The 26,126-nt window shown below is 33.6% G+C and overlaps 2 protein-coding genes across 3 annotated transcripts; one reads left to right on the forward strand and one right to left on the reverse strand.

Moving 5' to 3' along the window:
* Positions 1-498: 498 nt before the first annotated feature.
* LOC111401582 lies at positions 499-5,685 on the forward strand. Of its 2 annotated transcripts, none has more exons than XM_023029385.1 (9): positions 499-947; positions 1,704-1,909; positions 1,996-2,098; positions 2,874-2,953; positions 3,041-3,118; positions 3,664-3,755; positions 4,856-4,967; positions 5,170-5,295; positions 5,376-5,685. In XM_023029385.1, exons 1-9 carry the CDS (start codon positions 668-670, stop codon positions 5,490-5,492), a joined length of 1,194 nt encoding a protein of 397 aa, XP_022885153.1. In that variant the 5' UTR covers positions 499-667; the 3' UTR covers positions 5,493-5,685. The 2 variants fall into 2 exon arrangements, with proteins under 2 accessions (XP_022885153.1, XP_022885152.1); XM_023029384.1 differs by having other exon boundaries at positions 500-964; positions 1,694-1,909.
* A 7,957-nt stretch (positions 5,686-13,642) lies between these two features.
* LOC111400428 lies at positions 13,643-16,225 on the reverse strand. Its single transcript, XM_023027849.1, has 3 exons — positions 15,895-16,225; positions 14,651-14,838; positions 13,643-13,810 (listed from the first exon to the last, which is right to left on the reverse strand). The coding sequence occupies exons 1-3, from the start codon at positions 16,223-16,225 to the stop codon at positions 13,643-13,645; spliced, it is 687 nt and encodes a 228-aa protein (XP_022883617.1).
* Between the last annotated feature and the right edge of the window lie 9,901 nt (positions 16,226-26,126).

The raw sequence follows: 26,126 nt of genomic DNA on the forward strand, positions 1-26,126 counted from the left end.
CTACATGAAATTGATGTTTATTGAATAGACTATCGAACGCAAAATTTGGAATCCAATTAATTCTATCTACTATATAATATAACTCCTACACATTTTTAGAATTATATAAAATGAAAGGAAAAGAGAAATCGAATGCTCTAAAAATTATAAAAATCTAATTAGAGCTCTGACAATGTCAAACATTAAAAGTTTGACAAATTTCATATCAGCTAGCACAGAGAATTTTTTTTTTTTTTAACAATGTTTATTTTACTTGTGTGACAAAACTATTTTAAAAATCTACAATTACATGAGAGATGCTTTCTTTTTGAATTTTATAAAGTTCATGTTGTCATAGGTAAAATTAACCCATTTTTGTTGATGGCCTGAACAACGCATTTTATAAAGTCTGATAAGGGTCTAAACAAATTAAAGTTGTGTGGCCAATGATATGGTAAGTGCAGAGTACAGTGGCCATTGATGAAATTTACCCAATTTTCTCTTCTCCCTCGACTTTACCCTTCTTTCCTCCAGAAAACCTTTCCGAGACAAGCCCGCCTCCCCCCTTTCGGAACAGTAAAGCATCCTCAAAGTCCTCTTTTTCTCGTTTTCTTCACTGAATAATGATCTTCTCTACGCAGTCCAATTCAAACTTTCGCTACATATAGTGATATACGTACACATTCAAATGGCTTCTCTGTCTGTATCTTCATCGATGGAAGCAATTTCGAGCTCCATTTTGCATATTCCGAAGCTCTACGAGTCTGTATCTGCAATTCAATCTATCAAAACAAGCAGCAAGCATTGTGGGTCCCTGAAAATGAACTTGAGTTTACCTAAAAAGGCGAATTTAGATTTTGGGTTTCGAGTTTTCGCGGTTGGGAGTGAAATATCGGACGAAGGCAATGATAAAGAAGAGATCGTACCAGAGAATGATAATGGCGGATTCAGTTTAGTTACTGAACAAGGTGTGTCTTTATCTCAGGTAATATTACTATGAATCATTTTCCCCCCTTTTTTCGATAGCTAGAATTTTGTCGAAATAAAAATGCTATAATGGAGTTTGAGTAAAACTGCAAACGATTAGTAAAACTTCAACCAATCATGTCAAATAAATGTAGAGTTGAAGGGAATTCGCTGACGAGAAAATGGATTATGGGAGTGTGTGACTTGAACTATTGATTGATCTGTGTAGATATATGTCTGCCACATTGGAATTCACAACGAAATGTGTCTTTGTTCCAACCGTTTTGTAAACCGTATACAGCAGATAGGCTGGTCCACTTGAAGAGATTTTTTTTTGATGATCAAATCGGAATCATGTTGCACATGTTTCTTTTTGAATTTATGTCCTCTTTATGTTAATTAACAAGATTAATTAGTTTACTACAGTTAATTTCTACTCACTAGAGTGTAGTATGAGTTTCGGTGCCACACATGTTGATATTATTCTCGAAATACATTACATGTCGACACATTTATTACTTCGATGTCTGGTATTTCGAATGTTAATAAAGACTTATTTTGATGCTGGGAGTTTGTAAGCCTTTTAGATGAGGTAGGTGTGCATTTTGGGGCCTTGTTATTGTTGCACTTATGCACGCTAACCAAAGCTTGGTAGATTGTGTCTCTTTCCATGATGTAATAGTTCGTCAATGGATATTTCAAATGGCTACTTTAGCTTTGTTGTGATGGCCTCTCTCGTACTTTGAAGGGTAATTTAGATTTCAAACAAAGTAGTGAAAAAAATGCGGACACAACATCGAGTGTGACAACACCTCCTCTTGTGCTCTCATATGGAAATACAACAGGGGGAGGAGGTACAAGGGCAGGGCTTTTCAGAACGCCAATATCTGGTGGAGTACAGAGTGCAACTTCTGCTCACGGCTTGCCCAGACCAGCCTTAGCAGTTCGGAATTTAATGGAACAGGTATATATTTTGTCTCCTCTGTTGCAATTTGTGAAGAGTGGTCCTCCTGATATGTTTATTTCTTCACGGCATTCCAATAATTGAAGGCTAGGTTTGCTCACTTGTGTACTGTGATGTCCCGGATGCACCATCATCGGGAAGGCTATCCATTTGGTTCACTCGTAGATTTCGCGCCAGATCCCATGGGGCGTAAGTTATCTTTCATTTTTTACATGATTTGTTGTTGCTTTCTTTTTGAGTTTCATAACAATGCTAATCAATTAATTACTCTTCTCTGGGGCTTTCCACTTAGGGAAAGCAAACATTTCAATACCCATGTGTTTGGCCTTGATCCTCAAGTTTAAATTTCATATGACTAGAGAAGTATACATATTTCAGCTCTTTTCTTGGTGACATGTGCATATGTAATATGTTATGTAAACCTGAAGAAAGGAATGCCCTTCTCCTCTTATGTTCTATGGATTAATCAGTTCAATTACATGTACAAGCTATTAACTTTCTTTACTCTTTGTTTTGCAATGAAATTTGGATTTTAATTAAAGTTAGAGAAGCATATTGAATGCAATCCTTTTAAGTCTTGTTTCAATACCCAACAACTGGCAGACTAACACTGGGCTGTTGCAGAATGCCACCCTTCATATCTGTCCACGTGCCATTTATATTTCCCAACTTGAATGCTTCACTTTCTTTTTGGTGACGTCCAAATTAAGAACACTTCATAGCAACTTGCTAAAAGTATTTCCTTTGTGTTATTCTTTCCTATACTACCCTCAGCAGAATAATCCACCTTTGTATTTCATTTGCATTCTAAGCAAAAACTCTCTCATTTCTGTCTCAAGTTGGGGTTAAAAATCTAAAACCTTGCAAATAACATTACTTGGTTACTTGTACATACATATTCATGCTACATTAAAATGAGCTATCAATCCAGTATAGAGGGATTAATTCCTTAATTGTTCTGCAGATCCGATATTTTCATTTTCACCACTGGCTATACATACAAGAAATTTGTTAGCTGATCCAAGATGCACTCTAGTTGTGCAGGTTAGTATTTTACCCTATACATATATTTCAATGTTTTATTTTGCCTTTCTTCAACTATGGGTTACATTGATCTGCAAATTTGTTTAGATTCCCGGATGGAGTGGCTTATCAAATGCAAGGGTAACAATCTTTGGTGATGTATACCCTCTTCATGAAGATCAGCAGGTTATATTTCCTTCTTCAACTGATATATGGAATTAATAAGTATTTAAAAAAAAAAAAATCATTAATTGTTGTCGTACTTGCATTCACACATTTGGAAATGAAAAGCCTTTTGCTGTTCACATATGTGGAAGTTGTGATGAAAAATCCTTAGCTAAGAATTTTACTTCATTGAACTTAGAATTTCTTAAATAATTGCTATTTATTGGCTTCCATGTGCCGGGAATTTGCATTTATGAATTTTGACAATTAATACTGGATTCATAAACCTCATGTGTGTTGTTGATATGGATCTACTGATGTTAAAATGTTGTGACTAAGTGCATGTCTAACAAAGCTTAAATTATAATTTAAGCTGTTAAAAAATACGTTTTATCTACACATTTCTTAAGACCAACAACTACTACTCTCTTATTATCCAACCATTTTGTAAGACCCACAACTTATAATCTGCATATTTTTTTACCAAACATACTCTAAATCACTTGCATAACAGATAATAAAATGAAGCACTTTTGACTGATGGTTATATCTCATTGCATTGCCAGGAATGGGCTCATAAGCAGTATATAGCAAAGCATCAACAAGGACCTTCTCAGAAGTGGGGAAACTTCTACTACTTTAGGATGCAGAACATAAGGTTAACTTTTTTGTATACTATTTTTGACTTCATAATAGTTTGCAGCATCATGTTTGCGGTTTTTTACATTGCTCAATTAACTTTTTAAAACACTCCAAAAATATCTGCAATGAAACTCTCCATATTATTCTCAAAATTTTATGACGCCCTCATCCATTTCACTATAGTTTGGTCGCTTTCAGGATTTGAATATATGTTTACCTCATATGTGATCAGTTGTAAGACTTGGATCATTTATATCTGATGGTTTTTTCCCCCCTTCACCCTGTACCCTAATCTTACCTGTTCTGAATGTCGATTTGAGATTTAATTTAGCTAAATGCTTTTATTTGTTCAACACCTTAAATTTTAAGATATAAATATGTCATCATATCATGACACAATCTTGTTCGGAGCTTCGAGATGAACATTGAATTTTTTTGGAATCACAAGTGCCCCAAGGCTCAGCGGTGATATGTAGAATTAGTTTGAGCATTATCCAGCCATGCATCCACGGAATTAGTACTCCTGTAATAGCCCAGCTACAGCTTACCTCAAACAATCTGTAATCTCCAGCATTTTCTTCCTAATATGTGGCATATAATGGTATTGAAATATCTTTGGAATTCTGAAATGATGTTTTGATACCTTGAACTGATGTAGTTTTAAAAATCCACCCTTAAAGCAAAAGGTTATTCTTGTCCCAACTCAAACTAATAGCTGCAGAAATCCAGCTTTTCTGCTCTTCTTTTTACTCGGTTTTCTTCATCTGTTTGTGTGATTTGTAGTGTCTTTTTTTATATATACCTTGACTCTGTCATTTGTCTCTTAAGAGACTCTCTTCACATGTTAATGGCTGTGAACGAACCAAAATATCATGAATTTAGTCAGGTTTTTAATTATATTTGGTTATCACTAGATTTTGAAGGGATGGAAACATCAGAGTTGTAATTAAATTTCAGCCATCCGCATACATCATGCAGCTATCTGTTGGTAGTGCAATTGTATGCAGAAAAAATATTGGAAGGCTGGAGAACAACCTTAAATTATTTGCAATTAGATGAGAGAATCATCAGGATAAGCATTTGAAGAACTAAACAGGATTCACATCTTACTGGCAGTGACATATATTTCATTGGGGGGTTTGGAACTGTTGCTTGGATTGATGTTAAAGAATATGAGGCCCTTCAACCTGATAAGATTGCTGTTGACGGTGGCGAGCAAAATTTGAAGGTTTGTGTTATGCTATATCAATCACTTTTTGGCGCATTTTTGTCTTTCAATTATTGTTTACAACCTCATGATGCTATCTATATGTTAACTAGATACTTACAGCTAGTGAAATTTTTATTTTTGCCATAGTTGTGGTGGAGCTTGGTTATAACAATTCACTGCACATTGACTTGTGTTGAATTTAACGGCTCTGTTTCCATAGGAACTAAACGCAATCTTTTCAAAGCCCTTAAAAGAGCTTTTGTCCAAAGAAGCTGAGATAGATGATGCTGCTCTCATATCAATAGATGGCAAGGGGATTGACATTCGTGTCCGTCAAGGCGCTCAGGTTATCTCAATTGCATCAATTCTTTTTCTGTTCTTCCACCGTATGGGGGATGTAGCTTAACTTCCTTTCTTGGCCTGCAGTTTAACATCCAGAGGATATCGTTTGAAGAAGGGCACTTTGTTGAAACACTAGATGAAGCTAAGGCAGCACTTTGGAAACTGATTGATAGAGGCCGACTGTACAACTTGCAAAAATAAGCAGCAGTCATGCTAAATTTATAATTTTCTAAAGACTTCAGCAATAGGTAAAAGAATGGTGGGTTTTGAGTTTTAAAATTTATGCATTCGTAACACAATAAGATTCTAAGAAAATGTTGCAAAATTTTGGATTCCATGTACCAGCATAGTAACTCAAGTTTCACAACATAATGTAATTTTTCTTGTAATTTCACGTCGTGTGACTTTTCCTCCAAAGATTTTGACAATTTAGGGTATGATAGAAGAACAATCACTAAGAAAAGAGCAAGAGAATTCACATGTTAGCCTAAGATGGGGAAGAGGGAATAGAAAATGCCAACTGTCTCTTGAAGGCTTCTCTACCAAGTGATCTCTCGTCTTATGGCACTTGTCTAGTATTATGTATTTATTATTTAGCATGTTTTATATATACTTACATATACGAAAATGAGTCTAGACTATTTACGCTAATTGCTCTAAATCTTGTTTGGAGAGATTTAACAGCTTTCTAGATGAAGATAAGTCAATGCAGGGTTGAACTTGAGATTTTTCAAACTTAAGTCGAACTTTTAAAAGTTGGCCCTAGGTAGACAATGCTTGGAAATTATTAATTTGTCATGTGGATTGACATATGTAATTAATTGTGTTTATGATTATTGTAAAGTAAAGTTCAAAATTAAAGTGATCTAAAAAATAATTAAGTAATTGAGTTTCGGGCATCTAAATAAAGTGTGGGTCGGAATACATGTAAAAGTAGATTCCTTTAGAATTGTATTTCTTGATTGGCGAAATATATAAGAATATTATATATAGGGTTATAGTTCTCAATTCATATGCAATTTCTTATTGTTTGAGTAATTTCATCGACACAAGAATTAATAAAGAAAGCATATTGAAAAGGAATATTCAAAAATTCACAATCAAGAACAAGCAATCTACGATCAAGGAGAAGGATTCAAAAATTCATAATTAAGAATCAATGTTAAAGATCCAAAAGACAAAATTCAAAGATTATAATTCAAAATTCATCATTTGAGATATGGATTAATGTATATTTCGTATTAATTTTTTGCTCTGTTCTGTTCTGTTTTTTTTTTTTTTTAAGTGATTTGACATGAAAATCTTGGCAATTATATAAAGTTTATAAAGTTTAAATTTCATAAATATTCAACAAGTTATATTAGAGTAGAATCCATATTAAATGATTAGGATTAAAGGAAGAAATTTGTTGCTGAAATACATACATTAAGTTTTTAGAATATTTTAATTTGGAATAAGAATTTCAACCATAAATTTTGAAATTCAGAATTATTCAATAAAGAATTTTAGGGTTGAAAGTTCTAATTTGGAATTTTCAATTTAGGATATAAATTTTAACTCATAAAATTCAAAATTCAGATTTATGGGATTTTCTCGAAAATTTTGATTCAAAATGCGCCCAGAATGGGTGTTGCAACGCTTAGGCAGCGCTAATTTTTTTCGAAATATTTTTTCTTTTGACCACAAAAGAGAAAAATAATAAATAAAAAATAAAAAATGTAAATGGCCAATCAATTTCAAATCTTGGTATTCAAAGTTTATTTCATATTATTAATTTTTTAAAATAGATTAGTTGAAGCAACATGTTACAAAAGTAATCCCTTTTGCCTAAATTAATTTATTTGGAATATTAGAAGAGTTGTGTGTATGTAATTGATGCGAATATTCCCTAACCCAAAGAAGGGTCAATATTTGGCAGAACTATTTACATATATGTGGTAATAAATATGTGACAATTGTAAAGTTTCTCACTATGTAAACATTGAGTTGGTCCTAGATGAGTTGATGTTTAACCGGATTCATTATGAATATTTGATTACTGCACCAAGAGTACCACTTACAAAATATTTCTGTTCAAAGAAGATTTTGACAATTTAGGGTATGATAGAAGAACAATCACTAAGAAAAGAGCAAGAGAATTCACATGTTAGCCTAAGATGGGGAAGAGGGAATAGAAAATGCCAACTGTCTCTTGAAGGCTTCTCTACCAAGTGATCTCTCGTCTTATGGCACTTGTCTAGTATTATGTATTTATTATTTAGCATGTTTTATATATACTTACATATACGAAAATGAGTCTAGACTATTTACGCTAATTGCTCTAAATCTTGTTTGGAGAGATTTAACAGCTTTCTAGATGAAGATAAGTCAATGCAGGGTTGAACTTGAGATTTTTCAAACTTAAGTCGAACTTTTAAAAGTTGGCCCTAGGTAGACAATGCTTGGAAATTATTAATTTGTCATGTGGATTGACATATGTAATTAATTGTGTTTATGATTATTGTAAAGTAAAGTTCAAAATTAAAGTGATCTAAAAAATAATTAAGTAATTGAGTTTCGGGCATCTAAATAAAGTGTGGGTCGGAATACATGTAAAAGTAGATTCCTTTAGAATTGTATTTCTTGATTGGCGAAATATATATGAATATTATATATAGGGTTATAGTTCTCAATTCATATGCAATTTCTTATTGTTTGAGTAATTTCATCGACACAAGAATTAATAAAGAAAGCATATTGAAAAGGAATATTCAAAAATTCACAATCAAGAACAGGCAATCTACGATCAAGGAGAAGGATTCAAAAATTCATAATTAAGAATCAATGTTAAAGATCCAAAAGACAAAATTCAAAGATTATAATTCAAAATTCATCATTTGAGATATGGATTAATGTATATTTCGTATTAATTTTTTGCTCTGTTCTGTTCTGTTTTTTTTTTTTTTTAAGTGATTTGACATGAAAATCTTGGCAATTATATAAAGTTTATAAAGTTTAAATTTCATAAATATTCAACAAGTTATATTAGAGTAGAATCCATATTAAATGATTAGGATTAAAGGAAGAAATTTGTTGCTGAAATACATACATTAAGTTTTTAGAATATTTTAATTTGGAATAAGAATTTCAACCATAAATTTTGAAATTCAGAATTATTCAATAAAGAATTTTAGGGTTGAAAGTTCTAATTTGGAATTTTCAATTTAGGATATAAATTTTAACTCATAAAATTCAAAATTCAGATTTATGGGATTTTCTCGAAAATTTTGATTCAAAATGCGCCCAGAATGGGTGTTGCAACGCTTAGGCAGCGCTAATTTTTTTCGAAATATTTTTTCTTTTGACCACAAAAGAGAAAAATAATAAATAAAAAATAAAAAATGTAAATGGCCAATCAATTTCAAATCTTGGTATTCAAAGTTTATTTCATATTATTAATTTTTTAAAATAGATTAGTTGAAGCAACATGTTACAAAAGTAATCCCTTTTGCCTAAATTAATTTATTTGGAATATTAGAAGAGTTGTGTGTATGTAATTGATGCGAATATTCCCTAACCCAAAGAAGGGTCAATATTTGGCAGAACTATTTACATATATGTGGTAATAAATATGTGACAATTGTAAAGTTTCTCACTATGTAAACATTGAGTTGGTCCTAGATGAGTTGATGTTTAACCGGATTCATTATGAATATTTGATTACTGCACCAAGAGTACCACTTACAAAATATTTCTGTTCAAAGACTAAATATCAATATTGCGTCCGATCTCTTGTGATGGGGCTCACCACTTTGAATTATTGACTGTCCAATACGAATTTCTGTGTGAACATGTTATTTAGGTTTAGGTTCTCTATTCGGTTAATCCATCTACTTCTATAATATCTATCAACATCAATTAAATTCTCGTGCTTGAACCAAAATTTAAGAATAAGATTTGAGATCAACTTTCATTATGCAATGCAAATGAATAATTCTTAAGAACTGATTGTTGCCGTGAATTAAGATACAAAGTTCATGATCAACAATGACGACAATGACGATTGAGAATTCATCCCATTGCCTGAAGGTACGCGAAATCCATTGGTTGTAAATGGATATTTAAAAGCAAGAGGGATTCAAAGGATGATGTGAAGAGATATAAGGCCCATCTTGTTGCAAATGACTTTACTCAAAAGAAAGACATTGACTTTAAAGAGACATTTTCTCCGATTTCTACGAAAGACTCTTTTATGATTATTATGGCATTATATCTTAAACTATATTTGATGGTTTACAAATTTAAAAAATCAATCTATGTGCTTAAATAGGTTTCTCGTCAATGGTATTACAAATTTTATCAAATAATTATCTCATTTGATTTTGAGATGAGTTCAGTTGATGATTGTGTATATTACAATTTCAGTGGGAGTAGACATATTTTCTAGTATTGGATGTCAATGACATACTATTCGCCTGCAATGGTTAAGGATTATTGGATGAAACCAATAGATTTCTATCATGAAATTTTGAGATGACAGATCTTGATAACGCTTCTTTTATATCAGGAATACAAATACGTTGGGATCAATCTCGGAGTATATTTGAATCATCACAAAAGAACTATATTGATAAAGTTCTTAAAGGATTTGGGTGCAAGTATGTAAACTAGATGATATTCCTATTATTAAGGGAGATAAGTTTAGTCTTAGTTAATGATCAAAGAATAAACTTAAAGATATGAAAGTACAGAAAATTTTCTATACTTTAGCAATTGGAAGTTTAATGTATACTAATATTTGCATACGTTTGGATATGACATTCATTGGTTAAATGCTAGGTAAATATTTAAATAACTCTGGGATGGATATTTGGAAAGCAGCTAATTAGTTTATTCGGTGTTTATAGAGTATTGAGATCACATGATCACATTCAGGAAAATCAGACCAATTGGAAATCATTGAATATTCTGATTTTGATCATGGAATATAATTGCAAAATTTTGTCACTAAGCTGTATATTTTGAATGGATTTGAAAAACCAATTTAGTTATTCTGTGATAATAGCAGTCTTCTATTCCAACAGGAACTTGACAATGTCAAAGTTTATATACATTAAGTTCATAGTTGTTAAGGAAATAATTTAGAGTGTTCAAATTTCTATGGAATAATTAGGACAAACTCTATAATTATAGATTCGCTTACTGAGGGGCTATCACCCAAGGTCTTTCATGAGCATACTGTTCACACGGTTGTTGCATTTTTTGTGATACTAGTTTAGTGGGAATTTGTATTCGGATGCTATCCATTTTGGACACATAATTCTATCTATGAATATTCGATTTATTTTAGAAATAAAGAATTCAGTTCAGGTTCATTCTGATTAAAGTTTTGGTTTAATCTTATAAGGTAGGATCAATTGGAAATAAGCATGTTGAAATCACATTGTATGTAATTTTCATGCTACACATCCATACTTGATCTATATCATTTGATTGTGTTGATATACGTTACCATCGATGATTTACTTATGATAATTGTAACAAAGACTACTTTGATCCTATATTAGCATAATTAATGGACGAGATTGTTTAGAGATATCTTTTGATTATGATAGTAAAAGTTTTGAGTTCATAAGGTAATGCACATTTAAAAGTTAACATATTTGGCCAAGTGGGAGATTGTTAAGAATTTATTAATTTGTTATGTGGGCCGATGTATGTAATTAATTGCGTATATAAGCCATTTTAAAGTTAAGTCCAAAATTAAATTGATCTAATAAAGCATTAAGTAATTGGGCTTAGGGTTTCTAACTAAAGTGTGGGCTAAATTATAAATACATATGGAAATTATATATAGGACTATGATTCCCCATTTATATGCAATTCCTCATTTTTTTTGTCATCCTATCAACATAAGAATTGATAAAGAAAGTATATTGAAGAGGAAGATCTAAAAATCCACAATCAAGAACAAATAATCTACAATCAAGAAGGATTATTCAAGAATTCATAATCAAGAATCAAGATTAAAGATTCGGAAAACAAGACTCAATGATTATAATTTAAGATTCATCATTTGAGATACAAATTAATAGATTGAAAATGTCAAAGTTTATATACATTAAGTTCATAGTTGTTAAGGAAATAATTTAGAGTGTTCAAATTTCTATGGAATAATTAGGACAAACTCTATAATTATAGATTCGCTTACTGAGGGGCTATCACCCAAGGTCTTTCATGAGCATACTGTTCACACGGTTGTTGCATTTTTTGTGATACTAGTTTAGTGGGAATTTGTATTCGGATGCTATCCATTTTGGACACATAATTCTATCTATGAATATTCGATTTATTTTAGAAATAAAGAATTCAGTTCAGGTTCATTCTGATTAAAGTTTTGGTTTAATCTTATAAGGTAGGATCAATTGGAAATAAGCATGTTGAAATCACATTGTATGTAATTTTCATGCTACACATCCATACTTGATCTATATCATTTGATTGTGTTGATATACGTTACCATCGATGATTTACTTATGATAATTGTAACAAAGACTACTTTGATCCTATATTAGCATAATTAATGGACGAGATTGTTTAGAGATATCTTTTGATTATGATAGTAAAAGTTTTGAGTTCATAAGGTAATGCACATTTAAAAGTTAACATATTTGGCCAAGTGGGAGATTGTTAAGAATTTATTAATTTGTTATGTGGGCCGATGTATGTAATTAATTGCGTATATAAGCCATTTTAAAGTTAAGTCCAAAATTAAATTGATCTAATAAAGCATTAAGTAATTGGGCTTAGGGTTTCTAACTAAAGTGTGGGCTAAATTATAAATACATATGGAAATTATATATAGGACTATGATTCCCCATTTATATGCAATTCCTCATTTTTTTTGTCATCCTATCAACATAAGAATTGATAAAGAAAGTATATTGAAGAGGAAGATCTAAAAATCCACAATCAAGAACAAATAATCTACAATCAAGAAGGATTATTCAAGAATTCATAATCAAGAATCAAGATTAAAGATTCGGAAAACAAGACTCAATGATTATAATTTAAGATTCATCATTTGAGATACAAATTAATAGATCAAGGTATGTTCCGCAATAATTATTTTTCTTAGTGATTGACCTGGAAATTTTGACAATTATATAAAGTTTATAAATTTTAAATTTCATAAATATTTAACAGAGTGTTTTTCCTAGAGAGAAATGTATTTTGACTGGAACAACCTTTCTTGTTAACTGGCTTGCTTACGGATAAGAAAGACAACGATATATATAAAATACTTGCTTTGTAGATGTTTGCATTTAAAAAAAAAAAAACAAAACCGAAGAAGAAGAATTCTTCATAGGAGATTTTAGACACTAATAAGCCCTTGTTTGAGCCCTAGTTTTCAAAAATTTATTTTTTAAAATTCATTTTTAATTATACATTCTCAAATAAAATAATTTTTGCACGTAAATCGAAAATTTTGTCTTATTTTATACCACACATTTTCAAAAAATCACTTTTTAAAAATACATTTTCTTCCCTAAAATGGGGTTCAAACAGGGCCTTAATCATTAAACTCAAAATCAACCGTAAAATGACAAATAAAATGTAATATTTAAAATATTTATATTATAATTAAGGGAACACAGCAGCAGCGATTCCTAACATTTTCAATTTTTCTAGATTTTATCTTAACTTTCATTTTTGTGTCATAGACGGTTCCTAACCTTTAATAAAGATGTAGTCGGAGTCCGAAATGAATGGGAAAACATCAATTTGACTATTAGTTGACTATAAACAGTGAACTTCGACCAATTTTTACTAGATCAGAAGGGGTCAATGTAGTGATTGCAAAATAGCTAGTGGACTCGGACCGCTCGTGGCCCGGCCCTTAAAAAGCTCGAGCCTCAGTTGAGCCCCATCTTGGGGTGTCAAGCCGACTTGAAATTAAAAAAATAATTATAAAAGGCAGTGAGGCTTCTGCCATGAAATGAAAAAAAATCGAGTTGGCTCGAGCTGAAAGCTCGAGTGGAGCCTTGATTTTTTGGCCAAGCTTTTGCTCGGTTTGGGCCAAACAAGCTCAACTTAAAAAAGCTCAAGTCGAGCCCGTGTCTCAATTTTTGACTCGTGAGTCAGCTCGACTTAGCTCGTTGACACCCCTATATAAATGGTAAGTTTAATATTTAAAAAAAAATGGCTACTATCATCTCTTCCTCACAACCCACCCCCACGCCCACCCACGCAAGACAAAATCCAAAAAAATTAGCAAATTTGCTGTCGCCACCCACCTCACCATCTTCTTCCATAGCCACCATTGTCACTATAAGGACCGAATTCTTAAATCACTAAGGCATTATACAGGCTCAGTTACCGAAACCCAAATCAATACCAAAATCAAACGACCCAAGAACACCACAAAGGTTCCACATATGGTTGCTAGACCTTTTGCCTCTTAGAGACCACCACAAAGGAAGAGGAATATCACTAAGATAATCAACACAAAGAAAGACGGCAGAAGGCAGTAGAGTAGGCTGAGAAAGAGAACACGCAGAGAGTAGAGAAGAAGACACCAAGTCTAGTGAGAGGCGTGCAGGACCAAGTGAATAAATATTGGGCCAAGTCTCAAATAAGGTAAGTTAGGTCTAGGTAATGGGTCATGGCCCAATAACACATAAATGGATATAGAATGGGCCTCAAGTATTGCTAGCCATCCAAGTAGGTAGAAGATTTGGCCCCCGAGCAACACAATAAAATTAGTTGCTTCAAATGGTCCAATCACTTCTTGGGTTGAGTCATTCTAATTTTGGTATTGATATATCATTCTGTTATATTGCAAATGTCGACTGATAATTAATAACTGGTTTAAATCATTGTCTGGGAGGTCGTTTGACAACAATATGTTTAACAACCTCTACCTTGGTGTTAAAAGATCTGCAAAAGAAAACATTTCTCATTAATGACACCTTTAACTGAAAAACCAATAAAATTGGAAATCATTTACCTGTACCAATGTTTAGAAGGTCATTGCAACTTCTAAAATTTACCATTGACAGTACTTTCGTGCCCATATCTGAAGGGTTGTATTGTGTGTGGACCTTTTCAAGTCTTACCACCTCTTAAGCTACTATATCTCTAATAAAGTGTAGTCTAACATCAATGTGTTTACTGCGTTCGTGAAAAACAAGGTTCTTGCATAAATGTATAGATGACTGACTATCAGAATACACTACCAAATAATTATTCAAGACACATAGTTCATGAAGTAAACATTTAAGCCATAGAGCCTCTTTAATCGCTTCAGTGATAGCAATATATTCTAACTCTATAGTGGATAGTGCAACAATGTGTTGTAACTAAGATTTTCAACTAACACATGAATTAGATAAGGTAAACACATAGGAGGAAGTCGATTTCCTACCATCCCTATCTCCCACATAATTAGCATCTACAAAGCCGTTCAATTTCACACCTTCCTTATTAGCACTAAACTTTAGACCTATATCAATTGTACCCTTCAAGTACCTTAATAGCCACCTTAATGCTTTCCAATGTTCAAGACCTAGATTAGATATGTACCTATTGAGAGTACTAACAAGAAAATCATCTGGTCTAGTGCAAACCATTAAATATATAATGGAACCAATCACATTAGAATACGAAATTCTACTCATGTATTCTACTTCACGTTCATTGCAAGGAGATTATTCTTTAGATAAAACAAAATGATTAGCAAGGGGCAACGTGACAGGTTTGCAATCACTCATATTAAATTTCTTTAACACCTTAGATATATATGGAGATTGATGCAAAAATAGAATAAAATTTGACCTACCTCTTTCTATTTCCATGCTTATAGCCCTACTTAGGTCTTTCATGTCAAATTCATCACTTAGCTTTGCTTTTATATCATTTATTCACTTAGGAGAAGAACCAATCAAAAGCATGTCGTCCTCATAGAGCAACAAAATAAGTAATTATTATCAGTCTCGTTGTGTTGAAAATACAAACAGTGATCAAATTTACTTCTTTGGAACCCAATCATGAGTACAAAGGAATCAAACCTCTTGTATCACTGTCTAGGTGACTGTTTTAAACCATACAGGGATCTTTTCAAAAAACACACGTAATCAGGTTTTGACTTGTCCTTAAAGCCTTTTGACTTATTCATAAATATTTGTTTGTCAAGCTCACCATATAAAAACACAGTTTTTACATTAAGTTGTTCAAGTTTCCAGTCAAAATGTGCAACCAATGCAAGCATGACTCTAATAGTAGTGTACTTAACAACTGGTGAGAAAATCTCATCATAATCAATGTCTTCCTTCTATGTGTAACATTAACCGCTAACCCAGCTTTAAACCTTAAGGGTTCTGAGCTATTGGTACCTTCCGTAACCTTAAAGACCCATTTCCAATCAAAGATTTATTTATTCTTAGATTTAGGTACTAGCTCCCAAGTATGATTCTTTTTTAGAGAAATCGTCTCTTCTTTCATCGCCTTAAGCGACTCTTTAGATTGATCACTAACCATCGCCTCTTCAAAGGTTTTTGGCTCTCTATTGACTAGTTCTTCGTAACTAGCATGGGCGAAAGCTAACTCAGATTCAAATCCAAACCTCCTAGGGTCTCTCGTCTATCTCCTCTCTCTATCCTAACTAAATTGTAATTAGCTAAAGGATTTTCTTTCTTAGGATGCTCTTCTATTACTACTTCGTTACTATTCTCCACCATAGGTTCCTGAACTTGAATCTCCACCTCATTTGGAGTAGTAGGGGTAGGCGTACTAAGTTTTCCTAACTTCACCTTAAACTGATCTTTCTCTTCATCTAGTTTAGTTTCTCTCGCAGGTTCGATTTTTCCTTTATGACGAGGCATGTCACTCTCGTTAAATGTGACATCCCTATTTACGATGATCTTAACCTCCTTTTGGCTTCTATCCCATAACATATAACCCTTAACACCCTCGAGATATCCTAGAAAGACACACTTTCTAGCTCTAGGTTCAAGCTTTCACTCACTCTGATGAGAAAATGCAGCACATCCAAAAGTTCTAAGCATAGAATAATCACTCAATTTACCAGACCATCTCTCATGTGGAGTGTCACCATTTAATGCAGTAGATGGAGTTAAATTAATCAAATAACAAACAGTCATAACAACCTCATCTAAAAAAGATTTAGGGACACCAAATTTCTAGCTCTAGGTTCAAGCTTTCACTCACTCTGATGAGAAAATGCAGCACATCCAAAAGTTCTAAGCATAGAATAATCACTCAATTTACCAGACCATCTCTCATGTGGAGTGTCACTATTTAATGCAGTAGATGGAGTTAAATTAATCAAATAACAAACAGTCATAACAACCTCATCTAAAAAAGATTTAGGGACACCAAAACTTAACATCATGCAACGTATTTTATCAAGTATGGTCTTATTCATCATTTTCGCTACCCCATTTTGCTGGGAAGTGTAAGGAATTGTCTTATATCTAGTTATGCCATTTTCTTTGCACATACTATCGAATTCAGTATTGCAAAATTCTAGACCATTATCTATTCTTAAAAATTTGATCTTCTTGCCAATTTGATTTTTCATTTGTCTCTTCCAGTTATTAAAGTTATGAAAGATCTTAGATTTATCTTTCAATGGATAGAGTCACACTTTCCTAGTATAGATAATAGACAGGATATACATATTCCCACCCGATGTAGGATTACTAGTAGGACCCCATAGATCAGAATGCACATATTCAAGCATGCCTTTAGTTTTATGAACACTCATGGAGAACGATGTTTTATGATGCTTACCAAGCACGCAGTAATCACAAAATGACAAATATGACACATAGTTATTACCAAATGTACCTTTTTCATTAAGTAGCTTAAGTCTCTTAACGTCTACGTGTGCAAGCCTGTTATGTCATGTGTGTGTGTGATCAATCTTGGCAGAAGAGATAGAGGAGTTCAAACCTCTAATCACTTCCCCAATAATGATATAGATGTCATTTTTCTTAGTCACCTTAATAGAAACTAATGCATCATTAATCATCTTCAGTATACCATTTTCAATTTTACCAGTGAAGTCATCTTTTTCAATTCCTCCTACCGAAATCAAATTTCCAGACAATTCAGGAATATAGCTAACATCATTTAACGTGTACACAAAACTCGTGTCAAATTTTATATTTATGTCATCAATTCCAGCAATCGTATAGGCAAAATTATCAAACACCACAACATGCCCAGCATAGATTCGTGCAAGTTATCAAACCAATTCTTTTTAGACGTCATAGGAAAAGATGCACCAGAATCAAGTATCCACTTATACTTGCGAGAATTAGTAGTTAGATTCAATTCAGCAGTGTATTCAATGGGACTTATAATCATATAGACCTTACTGTAATCTATGTCGAAAGCAGAGGATGACACATTGACCTCATCTTTCTCCTTAACCTTTAACTTACCCTTCTCCTTATGACAATCTTTTATAAAATGTCATGTGTTTCTACAACCATGGTATTTTCTAGCCTTAATTCTAGACTTTGATCTAGACCTACCACTGCCCTTTTTCTTCCATCCATTACCACTCGACTCACCACCACTTTGATATCCATCATGAATATTTTGCCCAAATTGAGTCATACCCCATATCATATGTAACTCACCGCTTCTCTTATCGTGTTTGTCAGCCCTAATTTTCATCTCTTTACTCCTAAGATAATTTATGACAATTTCAAGTGTCAACGTATTCCTACCATACTTAATGTCATTTTTAACTTCCTTATAAGAATCATGAATAGCATTGAGCAAGATTATAGCCTCAAAAGTTTCTAACACAACCTCATCACAATTAACGATACCTTGCACCAGTTTGCTAAACACGTCTAAATTGTTATTGAGATCCTTTGAAGGATCCATTTTAAATTTGAAAAAGCGTTCAAGCAAGTAAAGTTTATTTGGTGTAGATTTAAGCAAATATTGGTCTTCCAATGTTTTCCAACGTTCTTTGGTGTTTTTCAGTTTACCTACTTTTCTCAAAACTGCATTAGACAAGTGTAAAATGATTGAGCTATAAGCAAGCTCATCGGTTTCTTCTTTTTGTTCTTTTGAAAAATCAGTTGGAAAATTGCCTTCAATAGCTTTTGAACTTTTTTTTTGAACTAAAATACCCTTCATTTTTTGTTTCCAAATAAAAAAAAACAATCATCTTTTCCGTTAAAAATTTTCAAATCAAAGTTGTGAGTTGTCATCTTCACAAAACAGCCAAAGAATGCACAAAAAAATCAAACCACACAAAGTAATCTTAGGATCACAGACAGTAGACATTGGTCTAGATTCTCAGAGTTTCGTAAGACTCGCAGTCTTAGATAAAGGGAATATTCGAACGGGTAAGGTCACGGTAATTCTAATGGAATTAATAAGCAGCGGAAGTAACAATTCAACAAAAATACGTCTAACAAATAACCAGTTTCATAGCAACTATATCACTAAGAACTAAATACAGATTTAACCAAAAGACAAGTACTCAATCAATTAATTAAGAGCAAGTAACCCTAATTTCTAGTACAAACAATGGTTTCCAAGCAATGATAACCTCCAATTCTAATGATCACCCCATATGATGATCTGCTAGGGAGATAATGTAAAGGTTTCAGTCAATTTACCAGAGCTAACCTATCTGAGTCTATAACGTAAAGAGATGCGAATTTGCTGCTTTACAGCCACCATTATTCGCCCTAAAGATTTAGTAAATGCGCTAATTCCAGTCAACTACAAATGTAGATAAAAGGTCAGGGCAAAATCATCCAAATTTTTTTGTGCAACCTGAAACACTAAACCAAACAAATCAGTACGTTAAGATGACTAAAATAAATGAAATTGCAATAAAAAATCACATCGAAAGTCCACTACGCACCACTGTTAGGCCACCACGCGCCACCACCACAGGGGCACCTCGACCTGCTGGTCATGGGTCTGGTCTCCGTTCGTCCAATGGATGTCTGGATTGGGAGTAATTAACGTTTTCAGATTCGATCAGTTTGAAGGTGGCGCCTCTTTCTCGATTTTGGACCAATTTTGATAGAAATTAACACCCTACGCTCTGATACCAGTTGTAAGGGATCGAATTCTTCAATCACCAAGGCGTTATACATGCTCAGTTACCAAAACCTGAATCAATACCAAAATCAAACGACCCAAGAACACCACAAAGATTCCACCTACGATTGCTAGACCTTTTACCACTTAGAGACCACCACAAAGAAGGAGGAATATCACCAAGATAATCAAAACAAAAAAAAAGGCAAAAGACAATAGAGTAGGCCGAGAAAGAGAGCATGTAGAGAGTAGAGAAGAAGACACCAAGTCTAGTGAGAGACGCGAGGACCAAGTGAATAAATATTGGGCCAAGTCTCAAATAAGGTAAGTTAGGTCTAGGTAATGGGTTATGGCCCAATAACACATAAATGGAATACAGAATGGGCCTCAAGTATTGTTAGCCATCCAAGTAGGTAAAAGATATAACCCACGAGCAACACAATAAAATTGGTTACTTCAAATGGTCCAATCAATTCTTGGGTCGGATTGTTCCGATTTTGGTATTGATATATTGTTCAGTCATATTGCAAATACCGACTGATAATTAATAACTGGTTTACATCATTGTTCGGGAGATTATTTTACAACAAGATGTCTAACAATCACCCTCCCCACTCATTTCGTCTTCTTTTCCAACCTTATCCCACACCAATCTCCACCTCCATTTTACTTCGCACTCGAAAAATGAGAAGAATAGAGTCAATTCTCACCGGTCTTCGTTGTCTAAGTTTGATTCTAGACCGTTTATATGTCGACGAGCCAGAAATTGGGTGGATGTCGAGGGTATTGTCGTCACGGCTGCATTATCGCGATGGCAACAGACCTATCGACAACTTGTACACGGCAAAAACTAGGATGTTCACTTTCCCACATGAACAACAACAACACAGCAGCGTACATCAAGAATTCCTCAAGGTGTATTGCCAATTGGATAGCATCAACAAAGGATTCCTCAAATTGCACCTCGAAATTATAGAAGTTTTAGGAAAAATCATTTCTTTTGGAAAAATGATGTTGCAAATTTGAAAGATCAGAGACTATGTTTTTTTTTTTTTCCCTAAATGACGATTGAAAATGTGAAGTGGAATTGGTGGCGGAGCCTCTGGAATTTGAGGATGTTGAGTAGGGTAAGGTTTTGTGAAGTGAAAAGGACAAGTTTTTTTTTTTTTAATATGAAATTAATTAATTTACTACCTTACTAAATTTGGTCAAAATTAAAATTTTTGGTCAATTAATGGTCAAATGAATTACACATTTGGACTCCAACTGCATATTTATTAAAAGTTAGGGGACTTTTTTTGGCACAAAATAAAGCTTCGGATAAAGTTTACAAAAAAAAATGAAAACGTTAGGGATTGATGCTGCAATTTTCCCTCTAATTAATTTGCAAAAAATGAAAAAGGAATACTTTTAAGTATAACTTGATCCAATATGCAAGGGAAACTATAAACTCAAAATCAACAAATAAAATGAATATTTATAATATAATTAATTTTCCAAAAAAATAAAAGGTATACTTTTCAAGTATAATTTGATCCCAACATGTAGAAGGAAAAATGGTTCGACATTTATTTTTCAAGGATTTGATTTTAATCATTGGAAGCTATGGTAATACAACACGAAAGAGAAAAGAAAGGGTTTATATCAACGCAAAGCACTGGTGCCATTAGCCTGCTAAGCCCATATTTGGAGGTAGGGACGAATCCAGGATCGAAATCTAGCTAAGGCGGGTTGACTGTTGACCGTTGACCGTCAACAATCGTAATAGTGTTTATTAAAATTTGGTTACATAATATTAAAAGTTATTCAATATATATGTAAATGAACTAACTCATGATAGCGTTGTCTCCAAGCTTATTTCATTGTGCCAAGATCTATTTAAGGATATATTTGGTGGATTTAGTTTTCATCTAATATGAACCAGAATGTCATATATGATCCTAAACAGTGAAGCCTACCAGTTTTTTTTTAATTAGGATATATGGAAACAGACACAGGCTTTACTTCATTTTAGATGTACCATTCCTTTTGTTTTTCAATAATGATTTGTAAAATATTCTGTTTCTTTGTAGTTATGATTTTCAGCTAAGCAGGCTAAGTCATAGTGGACTTGGAGAAAAATGTCACAGTTCTCATCTTACCCAGAGGATCGTTAAGTTTGTATGGCAACACTTCAATGCTTTGGAAATCTTTGATTTTAGTCGAGGAACATTATTTGCTGGTTTAAATGCTCAATATTTGATAAAATTACTCTCAGTTGTCTGATACAAAACTCATTTATATAAATTGCCCAATGAATACAGCAGGCTATCTAACCACTTAGTCATGATTCGCAAATATAAATTCTCAAATGAATAAATCATAACATAATTAATATTAAGTTATTCAGTACTCAACATCAACAACACAACAACTCCAAGTCTCCAAGTCAAGTAGACAACTAGACAATCACAGACACAGTGGCAGTAGGCCAGCCACAACAAAATAGAACAAAATCAAAATAGCCAAAACAAAATAGAACAAAACCAAAACAAAAGGGGGGGGGGGGGGGGGGGGGGAGAAACAGTCACCACTCACCGACAGCATGGTCTGACTTTTTTCACTGCAGCGGAAGCAGATGCTACAGAACACATTTGTTGGCTTGGCTCCGGGCTTCGACAAATGCCGCCTCTTCTTCGATGGAGTCTGCGATCTACCTCTGAGAGCTAGGTCGTGACTCATGTGGATTGGAGAAAGAAAGAAGAAGCAAGAAAAAGAGGCAATTTGGGGGAATTGGATTTGGGCATTTCACAATTCTTGGCTAATTGGACAATTGGGCTAAACAATAAGATTATAAGAAGCCCAAAATTTCTCAACTTTACTAAAGCCCAAAACCAACCAAAAAAAAAAAGGGCATTTCATCTTCTTCTTCCTTCTCCGGGCACTGCAACGGTGGTGAACGGCTAGCTACCCTGCGTTTCTACAGATTCCGGTGGAGCCAGCACGCGCGACAGCGCCCCGACACCCGATGCTGGCTCCGCGCCTGTTTGGGAGGCCTTTATTTTAATTTACTCTACTTTAATTTCATTCTCATACCCATTTTCAATCACATTCACAAAATAATTCTACATATAAATCCAATATTTTTCATACTTTTTAACCACATATTCTCCAAAAAAAATACTATTCAAAGCATAGTATTTTTCCCCTTCTCCAAATTAAAGGTTACCAAACAGGCGCTAAATGTGCCTTAACACTTGAGCGTTAAATATAAACTACCTATCTTCCTAATTTTAAGAAAAAATAGAGTAAGGTTTTTACCAATCTATTCTATGAAAATTCTTCTTTACCTTTTTGTTATGCTTTATAAGATAAATTAGATAGTTTGAACCAATAATAATAATAATAATAATAATAATAATAATAATAATAATAATAATAATAATAATAATAAAATAAAGGAAAACTAGAGAGAGAAAGACTCACTACTTCAAGCATGGTTAGAGAGGAAGAGAGAGAAATTAAGAGAGGAGAAAAGTCAGTGCATATAGCGTGGAATAGACATTAAATTATGGTTTTTTTTTACGGGAAACTAATGTTTGTTATATAGCATTGAGGGATGTCCGTACATTGGAGTCAATCCTAGGTTGTCGGTGGGCCACACATTTGACACCCCTATGTCTGCCTGGCTGGAATTTTTAACAAGCCAATCTTGTGGTGACACCTGGATTTTGTAGGTTTTGCTGACATGGCAATAGGGATTGAATTTTTATGAAACAATTTTTCATCTTCCATCTCTCTCTCTTTTTGCTGATTAATTTATATAAAACCGACCTAGAACACTATGATACTGTAGTGTACCGTTAGGTGTTGTATTCTTATTACGCAAAGTGTTTTTATTTGGGAAATTGCTACAGAATCCTTACCGACCCCTCACTGTAGGGTCAGTCCCACATGCAAAAAAAAAATAATAATAATGCCGGGGCCCACACTGTGAGTATCTGGCAAAAATAGACCCCTGTAAGTGTAGTAAGTCTCTTTTATTTGGCTTGCATTTAAAGAAATCGAGAAAGATACTCATATTCTAATTCATTCAGTTAATTTGCTAACAAACTTAAAAGGTTGACTCTTTGATGAAGGTAATAATGAGAGTAAGTCAAATCAAATGAATCGTTGTTGATAATTTGATGAATCTTTTGAAGTATATTTTCAATGTGCTACAATTTTAATAAAGATCTTCGGTGGTACAATTTTAAAAAGAAGAAAATCAACAATAACTAATTTTGTTACTGTTGGAAATAATACTGTGATTGAGGATATTACTCCTCAATCACAATCTTCCTATAGCATGCCAATGCCAATCACGTAATTGAAGGAGGCTAATTTACACGGTTTCCATTTCATTTACACAGTTTTCATTTCATTGTAAATTATTGATTTGTATTCCATTTATACTATCTTGTAAAGCTCTATATAATGCAATACGATACACCACTGAAATCAAGGTGGATTTTAATCATTCTTATGGTATCAGAGCCAAGTGGTTTAACATACATTCCACATATCCTGTTCTTCTTTTTTCCTTCATGGCTTCTGAAACTTTTGCCACCCTTCTTCCTTTCAATACCTTAATCCACATGATCACTATTAAACTTTCCTCCTCAAATTATCTTCTCTCATGCCAAGTGACAAATATGGAAAGCTATTGATCAGCGTCTCCTCAGTTTGTTACTTACTTCCCTCACAGAGGAAGCCATGGCTGAGGTAGTTGGCCTCTCCACCGCACGAGACGTGTGGCTGGCACTAGAAAATGCATTTAGCCATCATTCTAAAGCTCGAGAACTACACCTTAAGGATGACGTGCAATTAATGAAACGCGGCAATAGATCGATTGTTGAGTATGCCCGTTCCTTCAAAGCAATTTGTGATCAACTACATGCCATTGGTTGTCCAGTTGATGGTACTGACAAGGTGCACTGGTTTCTCCAAGGGCTTGTTGCTGATTTCTCTAGTTTATCCACAGCACAAATGGCCCAAACTTCTCTGCCCTCATTTGCATATTTAGTCTCAAAGGCCGAAAGTTTTGAAATTTTTCAGAAATCCCTTTACTCATCTTCTCCAGCAGCGACAGCCTTTATTGTCACAAAAAATTCCACCCATCGTGGTAGCTCTTCTCGTAGTCATCGGGGTCGCTTCGGTAGGCGTGGCAGCATTTCATCTGGTCGTGGACAAGGACGCTCCAACTACAGCCAATGGCGTCATCCACCAAGATGCCAGATTTGCAGGATGGATGGCCACTTTGCCGATTTACAAGTATACAAAGTTTGTAGTTTTAATAGCCTCCATAGTATTGTACCTCTGTTGGAGATGTAGGTCCGCCACCACTTGAGAAGCAAAAGATTTGAGGGCGAGGCCTCTCTCACATGATAACTAGTTAAAAAGGGAAATTAAGTGCTCAAGTTAGGTTAAAATGTTTTCCCTGTTGATTGAATTTGCCACTAGGTGGACCCAAGGGAGCGAGGGGGAGCATAGAGTTTCCCAACCCTCTTTCTTTTTAAGGTACAATAAAGAGATAGGCAAGAAAACGAATTCGCTAATACGTCTTTACTAGCGTATAAGACAAAGAGAATGAAAGTACCTACAAACAAAGGAAGACACTCATAAAGTGAACGAATTCTATGAAGAATTGTTACTTATGTGTTCCCGATCGACTAACTACTGTGAGAAATAATTCTTCACGAAAATATGCTATTTGTATATACTGCGGTGTTCACTACTCTCACATGGAGGTGGACTCACTTCAAAGAAATTATATTTTATTCGAAGTGGATCTCCCTTCATGTGAAAAAAGTAGATACCGTTATAGACATCCCGATATACGTGTAGCATCATTCTTCTTCACGATAGCTAAGTTGCCACTTTCATAAAATTATTTAGATCCAAACAAACCTTTAATGTAAAATAAGTGGGTGCTCTCTTTTATCTTAGTTTTAAAAAAATATGGTGAGTGAAAAGATCGAGACAAGATTGTGAGCAATTATTTGTTCAATCAAATTCAAGGATTTGACACAAGGCACAAAGTGGAAAATACTGTATATTTAATCTTCATATTGATTATAATTAATGACCGATCAAATGGGTTTTTTGATGGAGTAAAAATAAAATATTTCAGACGATAATATTGATGAAAAGCAAATCTGAAGTGGAAGAAGCCTATTGAATGCAATTCAAATCCCACAATTGGATTTCATCATGGACGGGAGAGAGAATAGAGAGATAATAATTGAAAATTTTAGGGAAAAATTATAATTCAAGCTAATATTCCTGAAATTATTTCATATAATTTTATGACATAATAGTAATTCCTGCAATATATATGAGTTGCAGAAAATTATATGATTTCTTATAATTTTCAACTGCACATTTTATTATTTTTTTATTAAAATATACTAAAAATCTAATTTTAATCAACATCTAATGAGGTCGATTTAAATAGATTAGAGACCCAAATCTTCACATCTAAAAGTTGCGAACTCTTAACCACACACTACATGAAAAATATAAGAGCCAAAGCCAAATTTTTATAAGTTAATGAACTTATGTTCTTATTTTAAGCGGCTTATTGAACATCCTTTTATTACTATTAAGCTATTAATTTATATCTCCTTTTAATCAAGCCACTTTACACACCTACAATGGCATATCAAACAAAAAAGACATAAGCCCCCCAGGGCACATCCGAGTTGGTGGAACAATCACTTCGCTGGGACGCTG

This window comes from Olea europaea, chromosome 10 (genome assembly GCF_002742605.1).
Source record: "Olea europaea var. sylvestris chromosome 10, O_europaea_v1, whole genome shotgun sequence".
Taxonomy (NCBI): Eukaryota; Viridiplantae; Streptophyta; class Magnoliopsida; order Lamiales; family Oleaceae; genus Olea; species Olea europaea.